Genomic DNA, 19357 nt, shown 5'->3' on the forward strand with positions numbered 1-19357 from the left:
CACATGCTGACCACGTAACATGTTACATACCTCCTAATCACTTTATCCTTGTACGGATGCTGCTCGGCTCGGCCTCTCAGACACCTACGCAGACACCCGCTCACTTCGATCGTACAAGTGTTTATTTACTACTACTAAGGTTACGCTGCTCCCTTTCCTGATGAGGCCAGATCTCGCCTCTGAGGATCCGAACAAGGACACACCACTCCATTCTTCTGAGCACCGGCCTCACCCGCTACCCACCACCCACTCACTACCCACCCTGACTATACTTGTACGCCCCGTGCCTCATCCACAGCGTCTACATGGCTTCTTTGGGCCATTCCGGAGAGACATGAATATCCTTTTATGGCCTTAGGCTACGTACGGATGCGTAGTGTCTCCGTCGTCAGCCACTCTTACATTTATCACTCACCACTGTGGTACCTTTGGTATGATTCTCTTTGCAGACAACGTGGGCCGCGTCAACACCATTTTACTGCTCGACAGTGGCATATTCACTGCGTACTGCGTCTTCCGTCGGCCTTCCGGACGCGGGTTTTCCCTTGATTGATGCTCTGCCTCTCATCCTCTGCAGACTACCAGGTAGATACCTTATATCTCCGTCTCCACATCCACCTCTGCTGTTCCTCTCACCCGACGGGCCAATCATTCACACCGATAGACCAACCCTGGCCCTGGTAATTGACCATGCAATGGGAATTCGGCAACCGGGCTTTGACACACTGGCACTCCACCATGGCACTGCAGGTATTCGTGGCTGATGGATCCTTCCTCGGGGCGCCTCACGCTAAGCTAGACACCCTGCTTGACGCTGATTTTCACGCTTTTGAAGACCTCGTTCACATCTCAGCCGCTTCCCTGTTGACAGCCTGGGTTCCAGGCGGCAGCAAATTCAGATCGATAATACGTCAATCGATCGCTCGGCCAATCTGCAATCAAACTCTCTTACTCGCCTACCCGTTACATCCTATCGGAGCTTGTCGCAAAAATCTTCCAACCTGATCCGGAGAATTCTTCTCCCGCCTACCGCTCTTTGCTTCTCTCTCTTTCCTCCTTGCTGCCCGGGCACTACATTCCATGATCCAATTCTTCCAACTCAGCAGACACTCTGCCATCTCATTCGTCCAAATATGCGGCTTCTGAAGTCTGATCCATTCCTTCCCCAGTTGCCATTATTTAGTATGGCACCAGTGCGACGCACTGCTACCCGCTGAACCCCAGTTCCACGTCTCTTACCCGCTCGCTTCCATCCTATTCTAAACATCACCGACCAGGAGTGTTTTGTACGATCTAGAGCTCCTGCTGCCTGCTCCCTGCTCCCTTCCCACTGCCTGTCATGATTCTTGATCCACGCCCGACCCTGGTTCTGGGTCATTCCTGCCCACCTGGCAGCCGGTGGTCACACACCCTGTTCCACCACGCTTGTATACACCAACCAGTCACCATGGCCTCCTCCCAGTCTGCGCCTTGCCGCGACTGATGTCCCAGTTTAATCTCATGTTCTTCCCCTTAGCTGGGGTGCACCGACCTCACCACTTATAGCCCTGGCCCTCACTCCTCGAGGGAAAAGTAGATATGGAACCTGCCGCCCTTCCAGCACAGCTCTGTCTGCCGCCTCTCTCACTATTGCGCCAACTACCCCAATCATGGACACCTCACAGACCTGGGTACCTCGGCCGGAACCCTTATACAACCCAGCAATGGCGGCCAGCGTCTCTTCCTACTTCGCACGTTCGAACAAGGTGGTGAAATCGGGCAGCCGCAATAGTAGTCCGCGAGACTTGGGGAGGAGGAAAACTACAACAGCAGCTACGATTTCGTCGCGAGCGAGATCCGTCGTTGACCACCTTCGCTCTGATGCCCACACCCAGCAATGGTGCAGTTCGCAGGAATCCCCCTCGCGGCCTCTCAGTTGGCACCCAGCATCCGTTGAGGGCTATACTATGCCTTCCAACCTTTCAGTCAACGGAGAAGATCTGTCCGGCTGCAGCTTTTCTACTGTCCAAGTCAATGGACTCTTCACACCTCTCTCATACCAGCCCATCAATGATCCACAGCTGGAAGAACTCTTTACGCCGCTGGACGAGCTTCCAGGGCCAGAAAGGGACACAGCGTACGAAACTCAACCATTCGATGAGCACTCGTGGCTAGGCCACGGCCAATCAAAGTCCCCAGCCTACTCTTTCGATATGTGCCCTCCACCCCTGTCAGCCCAGTCTTCATGGCATTTCCATCAACGACCGGCATCGGTCGAAGTACAGACGGCGCCCTCCTCTCCAGACTTCCTTCAGCATACCAACATCGACACCGATGTCTCATCACTTGACAACGCCACCGGTACCACCGAAAATGCGGAGGAGTTGGTCGCCATGGGCTTGTATGACTCGCCTGCTGAAGTCCAGTCTTCTTCCTTTCTGTTTGGCAGGGCTTCGTCAGAAAGGAAGGCGTTGAAATTGGAGGAATCTTTCGAGCCCGCGGATCGGGACGAGGGAGAAGAGGCAGGTGGTGACGATGCTACATCCGAGGCAACCTTTGAGTACGATGACACGCCTCAGGATGTCCTTCGGGATCATGCTTTTCCCGCCGCCGATTACACCTCCCAGTCCATCGCCAGCCATCTCACTTACGGGGCACAGCCAGAAGTGAATCCCATGGCGTTCCAATACCTGGCGACTTTGTGCCAACTCAACAGCCCCTATTACCCTACGGCATCCCACGGCTACGGGTGGGTATGAATGACGATTGATGATATGCGGTGTCGCACCGCCGCTGCACTTTTGTGCTGTGCGCTGTATATATTTACGAATTATGCCTTTGGTCTTACAGCCATGATACCCAGTTAGCGGGCCCATGCCAGAAGAGAAGGCGCCCCTGATTAAATTAGAGATTAGAAGAGCACTGTCGCAAAGACTTGATTATCACTGTTCGTGTCTTGAGATGTCTTCGGTGGTGCCGAACGCTCGCTCACGCGCAGAGAAAGATCCCTGCGTGACACATTTGGCCTCCGACCAATATTATTGGCTGCCGTTCAAAAATAATATTAATTGTTATAAGACAAATAAATCCCTTCTTGTCCTTCCACCACGGCTATGTAATTCCTGCATCTAGCATGCCATGATAATCATCCGGCCGTTCTCCTACGCGCCTTATCACACACACGCTCGGAATTCCACCTCGGGAATGCTTTCGGACACTCCGCCGGCGACCACGTCTCACCGAGGAGCTGCTCCCAACCACACATGCAATGAGGTGAAGCCGGTGTCCCAGTGTCGGAACTCCTGACTCTTACGATTGCATTCCCAGTTGCAGGGGCCGACTCCACGATGGTCTTGCACTTCTCACCATGGCGACACGAATCTGAACTGGCCATGGTCCGGGACTGGTTCTTCGCCGGTCATGTGAAACACGACGATGGGTTTTCGGACCCGATGCCAGACATGCGGCAACGAGCCGTGGACCGGGTCAACCTGTGGCTCTTCAAAGCCGGTCATCTACCCCCGGCTCTCATTGCAACCGCTGGCCTGACCGAAGCATTGCTGCACGACGAGGCAAGTCGCACAGAACGTGGCATTTCTGACTTGGCCATGCAGAGCATCTATGCGATGGCGTTCGCGCGATTTGTCAACGGATTCGTTGATCGCGACGTGGCCCGTTCCCAGGCCGCCGAACTGGCCTTGGATGGCGCTGATGTCGATAATGTGGCCGCGGCGACCTCGACCGCCAAGGGGGAGAGTTCGATGTATGCCCATGCAGCCACAATCGGGATGCCGCCTAAATTCGTGGATTTGCGGCACGAGGTTACACACGGGCACATTCCTAGCCTGATATACCTGAAGCGAATGACTCTCCAGGCATTAGAGTGGTTGTGGGATAGATGGTGGCTGAAGAATGCTACGGGAGATCCATCGCGCGCCTTGAGGGAGCTGGAGGAGCGGACATGGCTTTGCCGGCAAGCAAGGGAGGCCGATGAATCTCGGGCTCTCGTTGCCCAGGGTGCAGCCACTGTCGGAATGAGCACATCTGATCAAGTCTACGATGCTATGGCCGTAGATGAGTCGAACGGTAGCCATGGGATAGTAGAGGACAACCCTTCTCGTCCGTCGATCAAGGGAGGCAAACCCTCTCGAAAACGCAAGCAGGCCGCATAAATCATGCGCATGACATTGATTTACAGACACAAACGCAAGAGCCAGACGACATATATCACAACGGCACTCTTGAATGCCAGTGCCATTCTTCACTACTAGTATATTATAGTAGTGTCATCGTTAATTTGGATCGTGAGTTCTGAGGTTGAAGTCGATCGCCAAGCCTGCGCTCATCGACTCGAGTTCGAGTTGCAGGTCAACGACTCGAACTCGGAGTCAACGAATCCGAATGTCATTCCATCTCTGTTTGCCTCCTTCACTGCTCTGTTCGTAATCTACGTAGCCTGCCAGTGGCCATGAGAGGTGAAATCTACCTTGCACCATCTGTGGTAGTCTCATACCATTCTATATATTGACATGCGTCGAATCCTCATCAGTCCTTATGCCAGATTTTCGCGTCGGTATCCCGGTCCTCCACCTTTCCTTCCTTCGCCATGCACAACCTCCCGATGAGGGCCAACGACGGCCCAAGTCATGAATTTGCGACACAGAAACCCTCCTACACTACTGCGAACAAGCTCATCTCGACACTTGCCCTACTCATCCTTGGGTACTACGTGGTTTCGTTCTTCGATGTCTGGCCCTCCACCATTAAACGGTCCATATACGAACTCTTCGTCTGCTTCGTCCCTTCGCCGCTCATCTACGCCATGCAGTGTGGACTGCTTCGCCTTGGACTGATCGGACCCGAAGAAGCGGTATTCACGAGAGACCAGTTTGGAGACGTACATGCGAAACAAGAGGCAATCCAGCGGATCTTTGGGCATCCGCAGTTCCCCTTAGCTCTGCGCAAGGTCAGGAGTCTGTCCGGTGTAAGCAAATACATCTCGCTGAGCAACGACACGGGGCCACCAGGCCTGGGCAATTGGGACAACTCTTGCTATCAAAACAGTGTCCTTCAGGGACTGGCTTCTTTGCCTGCATTTCTTGACTTTGCAGAGCGCAGTTTGGACCAGTGTGAAAGGCATGGTGTGTCCGCAGACACCCACAGAGCATTAGTGAATTTACTCGAGCAGCTTACGGATCTCGGCCCCCGAAAGGCTACTGTCTGGACCCCTCACGTCCTCAAATCCATGGATAGCTGGCAGCAACAGGATGCACAGGAGTACTTCTCTCGACTGCTCGAGGCCGTCGAAAAGGAGGCGGATGCGTATATTAAAGTACTAAAGCGTTCTTCTGTTGCTGGTCTGGAGTGCCTCGTGGCAAACTCGACCCCTCCTGCTCAGATTGAGGCAGACAACCCTGCTGCGAATCCGGAGTTGTCCTCTTGGCCGCCCGAAAAGGAAGTAGGCTCACGTCTACTACGTTTTCAACCACGGAATCCCATCGATGGCATGACTGCGCAGTGTCTTGAATGCAGGACTTGTGGGTTTACGGAAGGCTTTTCCTTCAACGACTTCAATTGTCTTACGCTAAACATGGGTCTCCGAGGCCCATCCGATCTCGAGGACCTCCTGGACGAGTACACTGCCCCGGAAGAGATCGAAGGGGTTGAGTGCGAGAATTGTACGGAAAGGCCAAACGGCACCCCTAAAGAAGAGCTTGCGCAGGCGGCCGAGAAGCCGGCAAAACGCAAGCCGGTCTTGAGGACGAAAACGAAACAAATCACCGTGGGAAGGTTACCCAAAGACCTGGTTCTTCACATCAATCGGAGCATCTTTGACGAGTACGGTAATCAGCTCAAAAATAGAGCTGCGGTTGCAGTTCCTTTCAAGTTGCACTTCCTCAGCCGGTGGTGCGCCCCGATCGTGCGCAACAATGCCTCGGTCGAGGCCGTCTATGAACTCAAATGCATGGTGACACATTACGGCCGGCACGATAACGGTCACTATATTGCATTAGGCCAACGTGGCAAGGAGTGGTATTCCTTCAACGATGATCTGGTCACGAATATTACCGAGGAGGATGTGCTCAACACGGGGAATGGGTTCATGCTCTTCTACGAAGCTGTCCCCATGCAGCCGAATGCGCAGACTCCTCCGAGCACTGCGGACATGGCTGTCTCATCCGAAACCAGAACTTCCGACCTCGAGCCAGATCTCATTCAGAGTCAACTCAAGAATGTGGCCGAGTGGCCGAGCCCTGATTCAGGCATTTATCGGGAGGCATTCACATCGAATATCGCATCGTCGACCGAGGGTTCAGCAATGTCTGCTTCACCTTCGTCTTCTACATCGTCCGCAATCGACGAGTCCGCGAAGCAACAAGGTTTCGAGGGGCTACCCACTCAGAATATGAAGACATCCAGCGGAATCGATGGCATGCCCCATGGGGCGCGCTCAACTGGTGCACCTGTAGCATCTTCACTGTTATAGACAGCTCCCGGGCAACGAAGTTATGATTTAACGACGAATAAAAGTGATACCCGGCGTGTTTGGCTTTGGTTGGGTTGATAGCATTTAGGCGGGTGGTAAATAGAACTGGACGAGATACGCTCCGAATAATGTTATTAGGGAAATCGGACCTGGTATCCTTAGTTCTCATGAGATTCTACAACTAATAACGGCTGGATGATCATTCAGCTGCCCTGGTGAATTCGAACCTCTGTGCCTAGGTATGTCTGCTGTTTCGTGACTTGATGAAAAGGGAAACCGTCTGCATTTCCGATCGGATCCGATTAGTCATCATGGCAAGACTGCGGCTGAATTGACCCCGGCCAGCGATTGTCGTCATTACGAGTTGATGGTCTGCATTCCCACGAACATCATTTATTACACAATATCTCTTACTCTCTTGGTAGACATGGCTTCGGGTAGAAGCTGCTGAGGCCGACCTTCTCAGCAGACATCTCGACGGTTGATTGCTTGTCGCTCTTTGTTCTCACCTCGCCATCATGTCCGGTTCCAATGGCGCTCCGCGCTTGAGCAGGAGGATCAGCGAATGTTTACCAGAAAATGTACGTGTAATCACGTCTGAACACCAATTCCAATGCCTGCCTCTCGCTCGCCCTGCTTGTATGGGCTCTGGGTGGTTCGCAATGCCGGCTCATTCCACCCACAACGCTGTTTATGCTCAATGCTAACGTGGCCCCCAGTTCCAAAGTGATTCGAGCAGCGAGGACGAGTTCGGACGCAAACTCGAAGTGAGTCCACCCAGACCATGAAGACATGGTAGAGCGAAATGAGACTAATCTTCCACGGACAGGTTATGTTTGATTCTGACCCTCTCCATCGCCGCAAGTCCTCTGTCGTCCTTTCCGAGCAGCCCGACGTGGACATACCATTAAGGCGCCGGTCGCAGCGAATGAAATCGCAATGCCTGGTCCACAATATGGTAGAGAAGACATCTCTCGGCCAACAGCCCAAGGTTGAGTCGAAGCTGGAACAGATTGACGAGGTTGATCACGGGATGCCATCCGGTGCTAGAAATGGAGATAAGCATTCCGCAGATGAGCTGCGGGCAACAGAGTCACGACTCCTCACAAAGAAACAACTAAGCGAAATGGCGCTTAGTGTAAGATCTCTGGCAAAGAGATTGTCGAATCTCAAGGTCAAGCTCAAGATCCGCTCGATTTTCCTGCTCACCAAAGTGTACGACAAGACTCTGATCGTCAAGACGAGAGATGTGGCTCGGTGGCTGCTGTCTAAGGATCGGTCGGTGCCGTACATCGTCTACGTGGAAAATACGATGGAAGACAGCAAGGACTTTGACGCCCAGGGCTTGATCGCCGAGGAGCCCTCGTACAAAGACCGACTGAAGTACTGGACCGTCGACCTGGCGCGAAAGCACCCGCAGACATTCGACTTTGTGATCACGCTGGGCGGCGATGGCACAGTGCTGTATGCGAGCTGGCTGTTTCAGCGGGTGGTACCGCCGGTGCTGTCCTTTTCACTGGGTTCGCTGGGATTTCTGACCAAATTCGACTTTGGGGATTACCAGAAGACACTTTCCCAGGCGCTCAAGGACGGTGTCACAATTAGTCTACGGTTGCGATTCGAGGGCACCGTCATGCGATGCTATAGAAGAGACGATGACGCCGAGGTCCGAGATATCGTGGAGGAGCTGATTGGCGAAGAAGTGGACGACCGAAACACCCATAAGCCTGATGGGACATTCGAGATCCTGAATGATATTGTCGTCGATCGAGGGCCGAACCCGACCATGTCGACGATCGAACTCTTCGGCGACGAGGAACATCTGACCACTGTCCAGGCCGACGGCATCTGCGTGGCCACTCCCACTGGCTCCACTGCCTATAACCTTGCTGCTGGCGGCTCCTTGTGTCATCCTGAAAACCCGGTTATCCTTATCACGGCGATCTGCGCGCACACTCTTTCATTCAGACCGATTATCCTTCCAGACACAATTGTGCTGAGGCTGGGAGTGCCCTATGACGCTAGAACCAACTGTTGGGCTAGTTTTGACGGGCGCGAGAGGTAAGTTTGAGCCATCTGATTCGTCGAGGCATTTTCTAACATTCCTAGGATCGAATTATATCCAGGCGATTATGTGACAATCTCGGCCTCAAGATATCCCTTCGCAAATGTGTTGCCACCCGGTCGAAGAAGCGAAGACTGGGTCAACAGTATCTCGAGAACGCTCCAGTGGAACTCCAGACAACGACAAAAGGCGTTCCAAACATGGGATACCGATGCGGAGGATTCGAAGACTCAATCGAAAGACGTGCAGAAAAATTAGGAAGGCGAAAACGAGCAAGCTCACAATTGAGACCAAACACGGCCGGGAGTTTCTCGTGCTACGAGAATTGAGCAATTCATGACCTAGAGGGATAGAAGCATACCTCACGAACCATGCGAACCTTGTAAATACTCGGCAAAGAGGCTGGAGTATACTAGCGTTATTCGTTCTGTTAACTTTAAGGATAAACTCCAGTTGTTCATGGCATCCTAGTATTATTCTGTTGAGTTTCAATAAGATGCACAAGGCTGAGGTCCCCCTACAAAAAGGGGTTCGGAGAACCTTCCCCAAGCCCCCTCTACTTGACTGCGTAATTATTTCTGGCTGCGACGTCGTTGCGGACAATGCCACCACAAGATACAAACCTACTGTGAACATGAAAGCAGAACACAACAGTATCTACGTGTAGTCCCTTTCCACGGGGACCTTCGACCTTGTCGAGCGATGGCCGGCGCGCCTCCAGGGCACACGATACCCTCGTACGCAGCCTCTCACGCGGGCTCACCGTCTCGACACATGTCCCAATACCCCTCCACCACCGTCACCACCACCACTACATCCAGCAGTGCTCTCGTGAGCGGCACGCCCGCGCCCACATCCACGCTCTCCAGTACGCTCCGGTACCCGTCGACGCGCAAGACGATCTACGACCGCAACCTGAACCGGTCGCGCAACGCGGAACTGTCCCGGTCCAGCTTCGCGTACCTGTTCATGGAGATGGTGTCGTACGCGCACCGGCGGGTCAAAGGGATCCAGGATTTCGAAAAGAGACTGAACGAACAAGGGTACCCGCTCGGGCTGAAACTGTTGGATCTGCTTCTATACCGCGCCGGGCCCGGCGCCAGTTCGACGTCTCTGACCTCGTCTTCCTCGACCAGTTCCTCCGGCGGCGGCGCGGCCCACCGTCCGCTGCGCCTGCTTCCGCTGCTCACGCTGCTCACGACCAAACTGTATCCTCTGCTCTTCTCGCGGCCGGCCGATTCACTGGAGCAGTCGACGACCAACCCGGCCGAATACATGATCATCGACAACACGCCGTTGACGAACCAGTATATCTCCGTGCCCAAGGAGATGAACCAGTTGAGCGTCGCGGCCTACATTGCCGGGATCATCGAGGGGGTCTGTGACGGCGCCGGCTTCGAGTGTAAGGCCTCGGCGCATAATACGGGGACGGATGTCTGGCCGAACAGGACCGTGTTTCTGATCAGGTTCGAGGACCATGTTTTGGAGCGGGAGAAGGAATTGGAGAGGCAGGGGGTCAAGTGATTGGTGGACCGGACACGAATGGATGGTCTCGAGAAGAAAGACTACTGACCCAGATATAATATGACATGAGAAGAGGGGTGCTGATGGAACAGGGAGAGGGTCCAAGAGCACATGGGTGGTACAAAATTGTCCACAGAGCTGAGGGTGCTCTGGATTGCAGTGTGCTATAGCCGGATGATGCCGTTCATGGGTGCTGCGGCACAGTTTCTTCAGCTAGAGCTGGCGTGCATGATACATTGTGCTGCCCTGACTTTGTCATGCCGAGCAGGGACACCCTCTCCGAACTATACCAACACCAGCAAGCACACGCAATGTGCGATACTCTTCTTGCAGGGGAGTCGTGCTCCCACCGCCACCGGTTTCACGCCTCACCCATCGCAACCATGCTGGTCTCACCACGCTCACGTTTCACTTGATCCCATGGCTCCGACGGAGGCGTTTTGGCTCGGATGGGGTCGTGGACAATGACGCCTATTTGATGTCAAGTCAGCCAGACTCGAGTCTGTCTCACGAGATCCTTCATCTGGATAAAAGGGCGAAATTCTTACCAGGAAATGCACTGGCCGGCGCCTCTGGAGGACCTGGATCCGGGATCGGTTGCGCATTCGGACGTGTACCGTGTCGCTCTATACAGGGGACTTGTACAGGGTCGACGAGAAGTACTGCATTGAAACGCATCAGCTGCATTCTTATTCTTCCCTGCATGACACAGAATACCGTGCAACGCTGACGGATACTTACCTGAGACCTCCATCTTGATAACTGAGGTATGAAAGGGTCGATATGATATATCTTGAGGATCGGTTCTCCTAAGGGAGGGGTTGGTTCGATGTTTGTGGGCGAAAGGAAAAAAGAGGCTTCATGATGTCAAGATCGACGCTTCTATAGCCTTTCCTCCAAGGCGAACGGAACCTCAGTGCTGCGCGTTTAGTGTCCAAACGACGGCTTCATCGCGGACTGCCAAACCAACCCTAAAAGTGATTGGGCCAGTGTCTCAGCATGCCCAACAGGCCTAGCCAGTATGAATGCTTTGTCCGGACGAGATATCATTCAACTCAATGATAAGAGCCTGTCTGGATGACCAGATCTCGTTTGCGGAGGAGGACAGGTGTGTCAATTGTGGTTCTGAGGAGGCAATCGCAGCGTTATTCTATGACTCCTTCGTCTTGGTGGTGGGGTCCAGAGCGAGCCGTTCTGCAAGAAGCACAAACACTCGCGAGAGAGCCTGTTTGACAGCCAGCCAGACGTTGGATATCACCATCAATAACACCATATCAAACGCACGGTCCGGTTCTCGCAGACGTGGATTGTGATTCCTTGAGGATCGGAAAGACAGGTCCCGTAATGTGGTCGAGGGCCTTTTGCAAAGTCGAGTCCAGTGAGACTGAGTCTACAGTAGGGACGGCGAAAAGAACGAGGTCATGGTCAAGTCGGTCAAAGTCGTAGGAGGGTCAATTAATCGAGAGCAAGGATCCTAGCATAAGGGTGCTAGCGTGGATTCGACATCTTTGTCTGAGTCGAAGCATAGGATCCATGAGTGGTGGATGTGATGCTCTGTCCTTGGATTACGCTGCTAGGCATTGGACACGACAGGCAGGGGGCTATCCAGCAGAGCCCAGAAAAGACTCTTATCTTAGATACCGGTAAGCAATCGTCGAGCAATCGTCGAGAGAGCCCTGTACCCTATTCAGTAGTAGTACCGTACCAGGCAGGAACCAAGAATGCAGAAACTTTTGTGGTCATGATCATGATTAGGTAGGTAAGTAGGTAGTATACTGCCTATTTTCATCAGAGATTCCCGATCTCTCTCTCTCTCATGCGCGTTCTCGCTCTTTTTCTCTTGGACGCTCACCGGCCCAATACCTGTCATCCGCATCTCTTCTTCGCCGTCGTGGCGAGCGAGACCTTGATCTTGAAATGGATCTCGAGGCAGAATACGACCTCTTCCGCGAGTAGCTGGTCCTATCCCGGTCGTAGCTTCGATCGCGCTCGCGATAGCTGTCCCTGTCCTTGTTCCTCTCCCTGTCTCTGTTCCTCTCTGTGTGCCGGGCACGATGATCATCGTCCTCATCATCATCACGATACCTGTGCTTCTCACGATCTCTTTCTTGCCTGGGAGCTACTGCAGTGGCATTCGCGCCAGAGGGACCCTGCCTCCCCCCACCACGCTGGTCCTCAGGCAAAAACCTCTCATCAACACCTGCAAGACCTCCACTGCCAAACCCTGCGTCACCTGCACTACCACTGCCCTTCCAGCGTTTGACTTCGTCGCCAAACTGGCCCGTATCCTGACCCTTGAGATTGGTGTAGCGCGTGCGGCCTTTCTTGCCCAGCTTGGTCATGTCTCTGAGACGCATGTATTCCGGCAGAACGGATTTATCCGTGACCTGGTCCTCGAACTGAGCCCCCATGACATTTCGGCGCTTGAGGATCTCGGCGGCCTCGTCGCCCTGGAAGAAGGCGCCCTTGTGGTGATACCGAGCGAGGAACTGGGCCTTGGGCCGGTCGGTCTCTCGCTCCTCGCGCTGCTTCTCCAGAAACTCCCTGTCTTCCCGTTCGCGTTCCTCGGCGGTCAAGTGGCGCCGGCGTTCGATCTCTTCGAGTTCCTTCTCGCGCGCGATCAGGGCTTCACGGTCGCGCTTCAGCCGTTTCAGCTCGCGCACTTTCCACGCCGCGTATTCCGCCTCCGGGTCGACCCCGTCCGTGTCATCGACCATCGCCTCCGGGAGTATCTCGTCGTCGTCGTCCCACGCTTTCCTCCCCTGTGCGCGGGCCAGTGCGTCGCGCTCCAGTTTGTCTTTGATTAGTTGCTCGGCTTGTGCGCGACGCCGTGATTGTTCGTCCAGTTGGGCGTCCGCGTCAGCTGCATTGCCAGGGCCGGTGCCTGCTGCTTGCGGGAATCCGTCTCCAGGTGTTTGCTTCCGTTCGGTCTTCTTGATGAATGTAGGTCGTTGGAATTTCTGTCGCGGCTCTTCCTCCTCGGAGGAGCTTTCCTCTTCTTCTTCAGATTCTTCAGACTCCTCTTCCGATTCGTCTCCTTCAGACTCTGGCCGTGGTTCTTCCCGCTTCACAGGTACATTCCTGGACTGCGCTGACGTAGGCTTTGCCGAGGTCTGCGGTGGTACCGTGGCACTTGTGCCTTCATCTTCGTCTTCCGGTTCCGTAACGAAGCCTTCCTCGTCCTCGTCTTCATCTTCGCTTTCTTCCTGTACCGCGGTCTGCGGCCGTCTGGGTTGAGGCATTGTTTGGGGCTTCCGCTGTGGCTGAGGGCGGCGTTGTTGTTGTTGTTGTTGTTGTTGTTGTTGTTGTTGTTGCTGCTGCTGCTGCTGTTCCTCCTCGGATTCTTCTTCTTCGTCAGACGACTCTTGGCCCGCAACTGGTTTGCCGGGACGATACCTTGCAACGGGCCGCGCTGGGTTGGCGGTCATCCGCTTGGTGGGATTGGGCATGGGGGGCGGCATTTTGGAGGGTATTCTTCGCGAGATGACAGAGCGGGCTACACCGCGAATTTAGTTGTCAAGCATGTGGTATGTTCCTTCCAGAAGCCTTCCAGAAGGTGCGCAGACAGCGAAAACCACGAATGCGTTGCGGCGGTCGAAGTCGTGGACTGGTAATGTTTTGGAGAGAGCGTACTTGGGTATAAAGTTCCCCGGTTCAAGTTCAACTTGAAGTTGACGTCGATTCGTCGACGGAAAATGAGCCTTGGCAGGTGAATATACTTTATTGGTGGTACTACTAGTAGTACGGTTAACTTGGTTCTATATATAACATACTAGTATATAAGGGTTTCGATGTCCGCACCCTCTCTTCTTCTTTCCTATCTATCAACGCAGTATAGTAGGGGTGACCAACAGATTAGCCGCTACATGCAAGAGGGTCAGAGAGCTCATGCTAGCGATGTTATTAGGCATTCTCGAAGCCGTTAAGACCTCCCTGCTTTGTTCAGGAAGCTTACCAGCTCATCAAGCGAATTCCTTTCTGAAGCACATCCTTCTTTGAGGCCATCTTTGCAGGACCATTACAGTGTCTATGACTACTTGCTAAAGTTGAACCCGTCAGATACCAGCCAACATGCTCTGGGATTCCCATCATGGGAGGCCGCTATCATGGGGAGGAGCGAACCGTGCAATATCGCTCTTTCTGTCGTATCTTCACTTGTCAAACCAGTGAAAAGTATGAGTGCAGGGTTTGAGTCTTACATCGGTTTGTTCCAACACCTCCTCGCTGTGTGCCATCACGGTTCGTTCTCCCTCTCGCTCCTCCGACACAACTACAACGTGGGTCTCCGAACCCCTTTCTATGATTGTTGTTACCTCCACTAGTACAGGTCTACTCTCGCCATCCAACATGGCGTCTTTCTACTCTCGACTACTAGGAACCTGGGAACTTCTGTCCTTCACCGCCGCCAACATTGACAATCGAGAGGACGTGACCTATCCAATGGGGTCAGCGTGCAAAGGGCAGATCATGTATAGCGAGGATGGCTACATGGCAGCTGTGCTACAATGGGGTTATGTTGAGCCTTACAAGACCGATTGGATTCGAGCCACAACAGAAGAGTTTGCCGACGCAGGAAGGAGGACTATGGCGTATTCAGGTCCCTTCTATCTCGACGAGCAGTCGAGAGACAGTCAGGAAATCCTGCATCACGCCAAAATCAGCATTCCTCCCAACTGGGTCGATACTGTTCAGCTTCGGCAGGCAGAAATGACAGAGGAGCACGGCGAGACTATTCTGACTCTAGGTCCCAAGTTTCCCATGGAGCACGATGGCATGAAACGAATCCTGCGACTGCGATGGCGCAAATGCCCGCGGAACGACACACGCAAGGCACCAGCTGAGGCAGGAATGTGAGACTGCAGACCAGCGATTGAACACTGTACATTCGGCACAGTCGATTCAGTCGTGGCTATTGGTAAACGCTATCTTAACATGGGGATTGCAACATTACCTACATAAGGGACAAGACGTTGGCAATTGCTGGGCGCAGGACCTGCTGGTCAGAACGAGCTCCCCGGAATATTTGGCATATTGGGGGCACAGAAGTGAAATACTACTAGTACCTGAGAAAGCAAGGCGCAAGCCAGAGTGTATATACGTACATTAGTACTAGTACTAATGACAGCCCTGGGACAAAGTTCCCGGTCGGTACCTTATCTTAGTTCTCATGCGGCTCGCTTCGTGGTGACGGCATCAATAACGGTATGTACTACTATGGCGTATGTGGCTCCATCATGGCCCGCCGGCAACGAGGAGTTCCGCGCAGTCCATTCTGCACTTTCCAATCCTCACCTGCAATCCTCCCAAAATGTGAACCAACACAACCAGGGTCTTTAGCGGACCATCTACTTCATTGATTCCCTCTGGCCTTGACCACTGGCACTGGCACTGGCAGGTCTACCCCACAGTCAGCATGGCCGTCAACCCAAGCCGTGATTCCGCTGTCGCAGACAGAACGACAGATTCTGAAAAGGCGACCACCGCACTCGCTTCGAGCCTGGACCAGGTCAAGATCAATGGCGAATCTGCGCAGTCCGAGCCCGTGAGCATATCTACCAATCCCACTTCTGGCGTCACCCCGGCCGTCTCGAAAGAGGTCGTTACAGAACCTCAGCCTACTCCCACCCACAAAAACCCGTTGAACCTGCCACGCTCCGCTGCCGACGGTGTCATCAGGACACCCCTGGCCGAACCTCTAGAGACTGCGAAGCCAGTTCCAAGACCACCGTTGACCCCGGAACAAAGGACAAAATATGCCACATTGCTTAAGAATGTGGCAGCATGGACTGAATTACCGGAATCATCTGCTAAAGGATCGAAGAAACTGTCCCTGACAGACTCGGAGCGCTTATTCCTTACTCGGGACTGCCTACTGCGGTACTTGAGAGCTACAACATGGAACGTGGCACATTCTGAAACGAGACTGAAGAACACACTGGTATGGCGTCGTGAATATGGGCTGGAGAAGCTCACACGGGACTATATCTCCATCGAAAATGCCACGGGCAAACAGTTGATCCTGGGCTGGGACTATCAAGGAAGGCCCTGCCAATACTTGAGACCATCCAAACAAAACACCGAACGAAGCGAACGTCAAGTCCAGCATCTGGTCTTCATGCTCGAACGTGCCATTGATCTGATGCCTGCCGGACAAGAGAGCTTGGCCCTGCTCATCAACTTCGCAGAGACAAAGGCCGGACAAGGCGCAACTCTGTCACAGGGGAAGCAAGTCCTAAACATTCTCCAGAATCATTACCCGGAACGTCTTGGTCGCGCTCTCGTGTCCAACGTGCCCTTCTATATCTCTGGCTTCTTCAAGCTGATTACCCCCTTTATTGATCCCGTGACACGAGAAAAGATCAAGTTCAACGAAGACATTGGCCTGTACGTGCCTAGGGAGCAGCTATTGAAGGAAAGTGGTGGTCTTGTGAACTTCGAGTATGTGCACGAAAAATACTGGCCCGCTCTCAATGACCTGTGTGAATTGAGGAGGTCTGAAGTCTGGGAACGCTGGGTCAAGGGCGGCAAGAGGGTTGGCGAGTACGAGGCTTACCTGAAGGGGGCAGAAAAGAGTCTGGCTGAGCGGGAGAAGGAGGACATTGCTGCGACCGCCGAGACTGGCAATTCAATCTCGAGTTGATGGGACGGGGTCCCGATGGCGTCGGATCATGCATTATGGATCAGGTAGTCATGTACTATTACCAGTTGGCATGGCAGGACAGGTATTGAAATGAATTGCATTATTGGGTACACCGTCTGTAGCCCTGCCCCCAGCCGGGCTTGCGTTCAGGTGGGAAAGAGCATGAACAGACCAATAGATGGGACAAACCACAATGATGGTGCATAATAGAAATGCGCAATGGATGTTAAATAGATGGTACATAGCATATACCTACCAACAAGGCTCCCTAGTACTCTGTAGACGCACTGCAGCGTGTAAAATCACATGTTATTTCCTCAGCCGGACTCGTTGTCATCCCGCCAAATTTGCGTCCCAGATTAGCATCAACGCAAACGCAGCCTACCATCCATCCCCCATCATTATTGTCATTATTGTCATCATTATTATCATCATCATTCTTCAACTTAGGTACAAGAGAATTACTCGTCATTCAGATTCACATTTCATGGTACATCCAACAAGACATCAAATCTCGAGATCCGTCGCTTGATCCAACAGAGGATTGACTGCCATTGCGCGCACTGGCTGCCGGTGTTGAACAACTGGCCTCCCCAGCCGACTCGGACCCAACAATCATCATCGATTGCACCCCGTTCGTCACCCGTCTTTCTCGTCTCCTCTCTCGCCCACAATCAGCCGCGTGCTGCCCGCATTCTCCACACTTTCGCACCGTCACGGATCCCTCTTCCATTTCAAACCATCTACCACAGTAATACTAAGTAACCCAAACCTGTCGCAGTCTGCGCGAAGAAGAGAACAGATCCAGCCTCGCAGAGATAGAAGATGCCTCTTGATCCGTCGCCATGGCAGAGAACGCTGAGGTGACCCAATCACCCTCCCCGTCAAACGATAATTCGGCTCCGGCGGACCATCCTTCTTCCACCACGGCGCATGCGCAGGCAGCCCACCACCACGGCCACGAGGGCACCTTTGTGCGACCGTCAGACTTGCTTCGCCCCAAGACAACATCTCGACCGAGTGCGCCTACGCAACCCGATCGACCCATAGACCGAGATCAAAGAGCTGGCCTGGTGAGGAACCATCTCTGCCGCCATCTTCGAGTTCGCTTGGAAACTGACTCCCTCCTAGAAGGCGATCCGAGACTTTCTGCGAATCCGCAACTGCTACGATGTATTACCCTTGAGCTTCAGACTCATTGAGCTGGACGTTGGGCTCACGGTCAAAGAGAGTTTGAATATTATGGTACAATGTGGTATGTCGGACACGCACACATACACGGGCAAATGACATGGTGCTAATGTTGCAGGGATCGTTTCTGCCCCGTTATGGGATTCCTCCACCTCCACCTACGCCGGCCTGCTCACGGTCAACGACTACTTGAACGTCGTGCGATATTACAACCTGCATGCCGACAAGCTCAAAGACGTGGACAAGTTACTTCTCAGCGACTTGAAAGGTGTGTATATGGCGAAATTGTCCGACATGGTAGCTCGAAACTGATCATGGACAAGATGTCGAGAAGTTCCTGGATGTCAAGCCTCCCGAGACAGTCTCGGCTTCTCCAGAAGCAATTCTATTCGACGCTCTACGCAAACAACTCATCTCTCGTGCTCGCCGAATACCGCTGGTCTCATATGACAGCGACACCCAGCGCACAATGGTAACCAGTGTCATCACGCAATACAGAATCCTCAAGTTCATCGCAATGAACGTGAAGGAGACCGACATGCTGAGGAAATCTCTCGCGATGATCAAACTCGGAACATACGGGAACATCGTCCGTTGTACACTGGACACAACAGTCTTGGATGTAATAGACGAAATGGTCATGAAGAATATATCGAGCGTTCCCGTTGTCACGACCGAAGGTGAGTTGGTTACCATGACTAGATGCAGACGGCGCACTAATCTACCTCAGGCATCCTCCTGAACGTTTTCGAAGCAGTCGATGTGATTGAGATTCTCAAGACCGGAGACTATGGCAACCTTACATGGACCATCGGTAGGGCGCTCTCGGCGCGTTCGCCCAATCACCCCGGAATATATTGCTGCTCGTTAGACGACGGTCTGGACACTATCTTCGAAACGATCAAACGATCCCGAGTCCATCGATTGATGATCGTGGATGACAACAATTACCTTAAGGGCGTTTTGTCACTCAGCGACATTCTGCATTACCTGCTGGTGGAAGGACAGGAGGAAACGGATCAGACTTGACGACAACAACTTTCAAACAAGTGGACAGCATAGCCTGGCGTTTGCAATGCATGGACTGGCGTTAGGTTCAACCACGGTCTCGAGCTGGATAATGATGTCCGGGAATAGAGAAACGGCCAAGGGCACAGGGAAGCAATCAGGTCGGCCTTAAATCATCAAAGAGAGAGATCGGGACCCAAAAATATATCATTCTGTTGGAGCTCCTGCCTTGTTGTAACTGTGAGCGTATACCGGAAGGACAGGGGCGGCATGGTGAAGCGAGACGCTGTGCGGATGCCCGCGCCCCAGCTGAAATCTTAACAATACCTAGATGTCATAGCATCTTTCACCGTCGGACTTTTATGGTCATGCCATTCACTGCGAATACTTTTTAAATGGAATAAGCCTGGCAGGGTATTCTGTATCACGTCATGCTTCCCTCGCAGATACCTACCTTCGTCCA

General features: G+C 53.2%; 9 protein-coding genes across 9 annotated transcripts; 8 read left to right on the top strand and 1 right to left on the bottom strand.

The window, feature by feature from the left end:
- Positions 1-1946: 1946 nt before the first annotated feature.
- A1O1_08893 (uncharacterized protein) lies at positions 1947-2738 on the top strand (the record flags this gene model as incomplete). The annotated part of the gene is made up of 1 exon (XM_007729750.1): positions 1947-2738. The coding sequence occupies one exon, from the start codon at positions 1947-1949 to the stop codon at positions 2736-2738; it is 792 nt and encodes a 263-aa protein (XP_007727940.1).
- Positions 2739-3326: 588 nt separating this feature from the next.
- On the top strand, positions 3327-4151 carry A1O1_08894 (uncharacterized protein; the record flags this gene model as incomplete). Its single annotated transcript, XM_007729751.1, has 1 exon — positions 3327-4151. The coding sequence occupies one exon, from the start codon at positions 3327-3329 to the stop codon at positions 4149-4151; it is 825 nt and encodes a 274-aa protein (XP_007727941.1).
- A 434-nt stretch (positions 4152-4585) lies between these two features.
- Positions 4586-6466, top strand: A1O1_08895 (uncharacterized protein; the record flags this gene model as incomplete). Its single annotated transcript, XM_007729752.1, has 1 exon — positions 4586-6466. One exon carries the CDS (start codon positions 4586-4588, stop codon positions 6464-6466), a length of 1881 nt encoding a protein of 626 aa, XP_007727942.1.
- An 805-nt stretch (positions 6467-7271) lies between these two features.
- On the top strand, positions 7272-8789 carry A1O1_08896 (uncharacterized protein; the record flags this gene model as incomplete). Its single annotated transcript, XM_007729753.1, has 2 exons — positions 7272-8527; positions 8576-8789. 2 exons carry the CDS (start codon positions 7272-7274, stop codon positions 8787-8789), a joined length of 1470 nt encoding a protein of 489 aa, XP_007727943.1.
- Positions 8790-9233: 444 nt separating this feature from the next.
- On the top strand, positions 9234-10055 carry A1O1_08897 (uncharacterized protein; the record flags this gene model as incomplete). Its single annotated transcript, XM_007729754.1, has 1 exon — positions 9234-10055. The coding sequence occupies one exon, from the start codon at positions 9234-9236 to the stop codon at positions 10053-10055; it is 822 nt and encodes a 273-aa protein (XP_007727944.1).
- A 1814-nt stretch (positions 10056-11869) lies between these two features.
- A1O1_08898 (uncharacterized protein) lies at positions 11870-13516 on the bottom strand (the record flags this gene model as incomplete). Its single annotated transcript, XM_007729755.1, has 1 exon — positions 11870-13516. The coding sequence occupies one exon, from the start codon at positions 13514-13516 to the stop codon at positions 11870-11872; it is 1647 nt and encodes a 548-aa protein (XP_007727945.1).
- An 886-nt stretch (positions 13517-14402) lies between these two features.
- Positions 14403-14909, top strand: A1O1_08899 (uncharacterized protein; the record flags this gene model as incomplete). The annotated part of the gene is made up of 1 exon (XM_007729756.1): positions 14403-14909. The coding sequence occupies one exon, from the start codon at positions 14403-14405 to the stop codon at positions 14907-14909; it is 507 nt and encodes a 168-aa protein (XP_007727946.1).
- A 559-nt stretch (positions 14910-15468) lies between these two features.
- On the top strand, positions 15469-16695 carry A1O1_08900 (uncharacterized protein; the record flags this gene model as incomplete). Its single annotated transcript, XM_007729757.1, has 1 exon — positions 15469-16695. The coding sequence occupies one exon, from the start codon at positions 15469-15471 to the stop codon at positions 16693-16695; it is 1227 nt and encodes a 408-aa protein (XP_007727947.1).
- An 845-nt stretch (positions 16696-17540) lies between these two features.
- Positions 17541-18915, top strand: A1O1_08901 (uncharacterized protein; the record flags this gene model as incomplete). The annotated part of the gene is made up of 5 exons (XM_007729758.1): positions 17541-17768; positions 17827-17950; positions 18005-18154; positions 18210-18566; positions 18617-18915. The coding sequence occupies 5 exons, from the start codon at positions 17541-17543 to the stop codon at positions 18913-18915; spliced, it is 1158 nt and encodes a 385-aa protein (XP_007727948.1).
- Positions 18916-19357: the final 442 nt, after the last annotated feature.

Source organism: Capronia coronata, assembly GCF_000585585.1.
Source record: "Capronia coronata CBS 617.96 chromosome Unknown acBCG-supercont1.11, whole genome shotgun sequence".
Taxonomy (NCBI): domain Eukaryota; kingdom Fungi; phylum Ascomycota; class Eurotiomycetes; order Chaetothyriales; family Herpotrichiellaceae; genus Capronia; species Capronia coronata.